Raw genomic sequence first — 6,198 nt, 5'->3', positions numbered from 1 at the left:
ACAACGAAATGAAGAGACAAAAATAAAAATATGTTATAATAAATTTTAAAAATATTATAGCTATTTTACTTAATTATTATATTTGAAAGTCACTTTACAAGAACACTATTATTACACATAATGGTTGAAAAAGAGTAAAAATGTTTTAAAATAATTTTATTACTTTTTAAAAAAATTAAAAAATTTATGGACATTTTTAGTTTAATTATACTTTAAATTTTAATGATTATTTATTTTAATTTGAAATTTTAGGTAAAATTAATGATTTAATCCACAAAACATAATTTCGGTTATTAAAATATTCTGATAGCAGATTATCAAAAATAAATGAAAATCATAAATTTAAATTTAAATTTTTTCAAAAGCAACTGAAACCCAATAACGAAAATAAAAAAAACTATTAACATAAACAAATTTTCATAATTTATTTCTTTAATAGTGTACATAAAAAGACATTAATAAAAATAACACTCTAAACTATCGTTTTCATGTCAACACCTAAGGATGCTTCTTATATATGGTCCAAGATCGTTACATTTAGTATCAGAATCACCTTGACATTACTATCATATGAGTGGTATCTACACAGACGAATAAGCTACTTTAAAAAGGGCATCAAAGATCGGACGGGAGAGCTTATCTCGAACCCATATTGGATGTGTACTGAGGAGATTTTAGACTATCATCTTGGACTTATATGGATGGCTTGCGCTTTGACTATATGAGATATCTTTTATAGGACAAACTCATGAGTTCAGTGGACCAAAGTGGACAATACCTTAACGAAGTTGGACCCAAGACTGTTGCATTATAATAAATATTAATTTTTAACTTCTTCTTATTCACTCATATTAATTCAGAAGTGTTTTATTTTACAAATTCATATTTAAAGTTAAATTTCTGATAACTTATGCCCTTGACTATTTTATTAATTGACTAAAAAATAATTATAAGCACTTGAACAACAGAACAGGCCCCTATAAATAAGCATTAGAGCCATTCATATATCCACCATATAATATAACACACTCTGTGTCTGCTCTCTGTCTGCGTTTCTGTGGGCGAATATATAGAGAGATGGGGAAGAAGCAAATCACTTCGATGCTCGTTGTTGTAATGCTGCTTCTGTGGCCAGTGGAGAACCATGTCATCGTATGCTCTCTCTCTCTCTCTCTCTCTCTTAGTCGCCGTCACAGCTGGTGGTTCCCGGCGGTGGTGGTCTTTGGGGTACATGACAGTCAGTACTCATTGAGTACTTGCAGGGTGTACCTTTATTTACTTTACTCTGGGGAAATTTAGTTTCTCATCATTTGCCTTTTTTTCTTTTAGTTTTAAACTTATAATATAATTTTTCATTGTTTCAATTAACAATTTTATTTTAGGTGAAAAAATTATTTTGGGATAAAACTTATAATAAAATTTATTTTTATATTTATTTTTTTCCTTATATATATATATATAAAATTTGAACCGAAGTTAGATAAGAAAAATGAGCGAGTGATGGTATACTGTATTCCAATTGTGCTTCTAAGTGATTGGAGAAAAAAAAAGTCTGTTGGCATCAAAACAACTTGTATTTTTAACAAAGAAGTGGGTATGGTTCAGTTAATAAAATTATAAATGTAAAGAAATTACTAGTTTTACTATTTTAGCCGATCGATAAAAAAATTGAATTAAAATTGAAAAAAAAATGATCGATAAATGGTTAACCCATGATTTAGGCTAAATCCAAATCAATCTATTGAAAATTATGTTTTAGGGCTAGACAATTAAGTGAATTATTAATATTTTAAAATTAAAAATTTTAAAGTTACTATAAAGGGCATGAAAGAAAAAAAATAAATAGATATTTCAAAGCTTGCATGGTATTGTTATAAGTATCTCAATAATATATATATATATATATATATATAAATTATTTATACTTTAAAATAGATTCCAATTCAAGTAATTGTGATTATTAATACGAACAAATTAAAACCAAACTATTAATACAAATACAGAAAAATCCAACCAAAATTATATATAAAAATAATTAAATAAGATTATAATTGTTTTTATTTTGCGATTGAAATGGATTTTATTTATTTATTTATTTAATTTCTTCCCCACCACAAGCTTTTTTGAGTTTTTTTCTTTCCTATTTATTTATAAATCTTATTTTTATTTATATTTTTCTTTTTTTGAATTGGAAAATTCACCAACGTCGAACTTGTGGACTGTTAATGTGTTTAGGTAAAAAATAAAATAAAAAAAATATGCCCCCTTGAGGATGGTTGTTGCACAACCTCTTACCAAGTCTGTCGTCCAATAAAATCACTTTGAGTGATTTTATGGACAAATATTTGACCAAAGGACCATCCTAGTCCCCACTTGTCCTTAATTTTTTCTCGTATTTAGGGGCTTCACGATGAGCCCCACACGAAGCTTCGGCTTCATGGTGGGCCCCACATGCCATTTGGGCCTCCCAAGTCTTTTCTTGGGAGGGGGAGAGGACAAGTACAAGAATATAATTCCCGAGGCAAAAATTCTTTTTATGTTAGAAGCCAACTCACGCCCCTCCGCAATTTTTCTAATTTGATATTTAATAGAAAGAATTATATTAAGTTAATAGTATGCTTTACTTGTGCTTTCTAATTTAATTTTTTAAAAGGTGTATTGAAAATTAATGTTAAATTTATGCAGAAACCAGAGGCTCCAACTCCGCAGCCGCAGCCAACCGGCAGACTTCCGGCGGTGAGAATTAGTTAATGCCATAAAAATGTGAAATGAAATGAAATTTATCATTTGATTTTATTATTTCGTTCAAATTTACATTTCATTTCACTCAAGTTGTTAATTAATTAATTAATCTAATTATTAATTGATTATGTTAATTAATTAAACATGTAATGCGTTTGTCAATGCTACTCAATATAGTAATTAACTATCTTGTCTTCATGAATATTCCAGAATGGCACCACACCAGGCAGCCTTCATCCTCAAGGTAAGCTAGAAAACTAGAGCGATGCTATGTTTCGGAGGCTCGGGACGGATATTTATCGGAGGGCCGTTATTATTACGAGATCATGTGACAGGCAAGGAGATGAGAAGAGAGAAAAATACTAAGAGGATAGTCTCTTCTTCTCTTCTTATGTGTGTCACGTGAATTTGCAATGCTGAGTTTCTAAGTAGTTAAAAAAAAAATGGTTCTTTTCGAGAAATTATGGAATAGACTTTACCCTTCATGTGATTGTGTCTCACTAATTTGTGGACTCGTTGTTAGATGATGAGGACTTAGACACAAGATACATGATTGCATGAAGGGACAGTCTGTTCTCTATAACTTCTCTCTATGCTCGATAAGTGCAGAATGTGGAGGTCGGTGTATTACGAGATGCTCAAAGACGGCGTACAAGAAGCCGTGCATGTTCTTTTGCCAAAAATGCTGTGCAAAATGCCTGTGTGTGCCTTTCGGAACTTATGGAAACAAGCAAACATGCCCTTGCTACAATAATTGGAAGACTAAGGAAGGTGGACCTAAATGCCCTTGAACATTCAATCAATTCTCACTACCATCTAAATTAGTAATGTTAAATAAAATTTTCTTATTTTTTTTTCTTGAGAAAAATTATGAGTACTTCATATTTATTTTTTTTATGTATTAAATTGCACTTTATCACTTATTTTCATAAAGAAATGACATTTTTTTTCCTTTTTAATTACTCAAAATAAAAATTAAAAGGTAAAATTATCGTTTAGTACCCCGAGACATAAATGTGGAGTGCCGACATATTATTTGTAGTTCTCTTTCTTGGTTCTTTGTATTATTTTGTTGGTTAGTTCATCTTTTATTATTAGTATTTTTAAATTACATTTTTTCGGTGTTGCTATTATATATGGGCTTGTTTAAATATTAATGCATACCAAACAAGGTATACCTTTTCTAGTTGATGCTATTATATATGGGCTTGTTTAGATATTAATGAATACCAAACTAGGTTTAAGAGAAGCCGACTTAGGAAGAAAAATACAACTTAGGACTGCTGCTAAAGAGGGCAACCAAAGGACTAGGGCAAAGCCTTTAACCAGCCCCCTCGGCCCTTATGTTACACGGCCGTAATATTTTGTTACATTCCACCGCTGTTACACCAGAAATGAAAGGCTTGGAAGGCTATGAGACAAATTCACAGTAAGCACGGCTCTTGCTTATACCCCCTTGACACGCAGCAAGTGGCATGGAGTGATTTTCGCTTCGCCCTCGAGAGTATCTCAGGTTCTCACAAGAGACCACTAACAAAATAAGTATTTGTTTCACCATTTTTTTCATTAAAATTTGTAGTTCATTTTGCATGTTATTATCTTAAATACAAAATTAAAATTTTATAAGTGCAATGAAAATAAGAAAGGCAAAAGACACTCACCTTCCTTGAGGTTTGGTAAAAAGACAGATTTCTCTTGAAATTCTAAAAATGCCACAAACTCTCCTAAGATTTTGAAAATGTCATAGGTCTTTCACGAGTTTTCCAAAAAGATAAAGACATTCCCTGAAAAAACTTAAATTTATATTTTTACAAAATACAAGAAAATGTGTTTTTTTTTTTATAAACCTTAGAAGAGATCTCTGAAATCTCGAAAAGTTAATTTATGAATATTTCATAGAAATAATTACGAAAATTTGCCTCCAGATTGATTTCCAAGAATCATATAGAGACACGCATTTAAAAGTGAAAATTTGTGGAAATGAAATAAAAGAACATGTAAAAAATAAGTAATAAATTTAATTTCTTTTCCAATAATTTTAACATTTAAATATAAATTACACTATAAATCTCCAAACTTTGATTTAAACATAAAAATAAAATAAAATAAAATATATCAATTTTTAATGTATTTTTATTTAATATTTTATTTATTCTATTATACAGATCAATACACACACACACACACACAAGCCTATGTGCATATAGACTTATAAGACACTAAGGGAGAGGGATATACTATATTTTTGTAATCGCCGAAATTGTACGATGTGTTCCAGGCGTACTACCCTAATATGTTAAGGTTAAAATCTTCCGGCCTGACTAGCCCGTAGAGTCTTAGGGTTTTCCTGATGCAAGGTCGGGTCGTTACGAATAGGACAAATATACACCAAACCTTTGTAAGTATATCTAGCTTCATGCACATACACATGTAAAATTAACATATTTTTTTGCATTTAAATAATTTTAAGTCACAGAATATTTTCTAAAATATAACTAGGGAAGATTAGTCGGATAATGCATGTTTTAGCCTATCCCAAATATTACCAACTTAATCCTAAACTAATCCGAATCAATTCAATCAAATTGAGGATGGGATTATGGTTACATGGTTGATTTTGTGATTTAGTATGTATGGGATGAAGTGGATTGGTGTTTTTGGTGATGGCCGAGGGAAATAGTGTTAGATAAGATCATGCTGTGATACCATGTTAAGATTTGATTAAAAACAAATGACCTAACTTGTGAAGATAGGTATCTCCCTCTACTTATAATACAAATTTAAATACATTTGAATGACAATAATACCCTTACTAACACTCACTAATTAACATAATAGTACACTCAATAACAATAATACTAAAAGACATTACATAACCTCTAACAATAGGGAAGAAGGAATTTGAAGCTTATTCGATATTAAATTGTTCCTAATTAATTTATAAATAAAATTTAATCCAATTTTATATTTTAACTATGCAAAGAAAACAAAAATCATTAGTTTTAACGCTGTTTGATTGATCTAACTGCTTATGGCTGAAACATACCCACAAAATGCTAGCTTAAACTAATAGAAACAACAAGAAAATATTTTTAAGTAAACAATTATAACAACCTCCTTCGGAGTTTATCCCAATGAATTATCAGGGTGCGTCAATGGACAAACGACTTTTACTTCCCTGGAATTGGTGCTGCACCATAGTGTCCAAAGTGACGCGATGGTGGCTGAAATCCTCGAATTATCCAAAAACAAAACCACCTTGACCTAATAAATTTTGCTACATAGAACTCATGTGGCACTCTTTCACCTGTCGTCACAACCATTACCTATGCCACACATTAATAAACCAGCTTGTAAGCATATCATGTGAAGACACACTCAGAAACTCAACAAAGTTGAATTTAGAAGTTTATGATGGGTGTTTCTTTGCTTATGCAAATTAACCATAAAAATCAG

General features: G+C 30.5%; 1 protein-coding gene across 1 annotated transcript; it reads left to right on the top strand.

Annotated features, from left to right (window-relative positions):
• The first annotated feature begins 1,015 nt into the window (after nt 1–1,015).
• LOC131167787 (protein GAST1) lies at nt 1,016–3,740 on the top strand. Its single transcript, XM_058126672.1, has 4 exons — nt 1,016–1,152; nt 2,686–2,736; nt 2,953–2,986; nt 3,352–3,740. Exons 1-4 carry the CDS (start codon nt 1,078–1,080, stop codon nt 3,531–3,533), a joined length of 342 nt encoding a protein of 113 aa, XP_057982655.1. The 5' UTR covers nt 1,016–1,077; the 3' UTR covers nt 3,534–3,740.
• Nucleotides 3,741–6,198: the final 2,458 nt, after the last annotated feature.

The sequence above is a fragment of the Malania oleifera genome, chromosome 11, assembly GCF_029873635.1.
Source record: "Malania oleifera isolate guangnan ecotype guangnan chromosome 11, ASM2987363v1, whole genome shotgun sequence".
NCBI classification, from domain to species: Eukaryota; Viridiplantae; Streptophyta; class Magnoliopsida; order Santalales; family Ximeniaceae; genus Malania; species Malania oleifera.
The sequence above is the reverse complement of the archived record's forward strand: the minus strand, read 5'-3'. Positions and strand labels throughout refer to the sequence as shown.

Excerpts from the sequence above, each read along its gene's own strand:
- LOC131167787 (XM_058126672.1), top strand. The coding sequence starts at position 1,078 with ATGGGGAAGAAGCAAATCACTTCGATGCTCGTTGTTGTAATGCTGCTT. Across the intron at positions 1,153-2,685 it reads CAGTGGAGAACCATGTCATC|AAACCAGAGGCTCCAACTCC; the intron begins GTATGCTCTCTC and ends AAATTTATGCAG. Across the intron at positions 2,737-2,952 it reads CAACCGGCAGACTTCCGGCG|AATGGCACCACACCAGGCAG; the intron begins GTGAGAATTAGT and ends TGAATATTCCAG.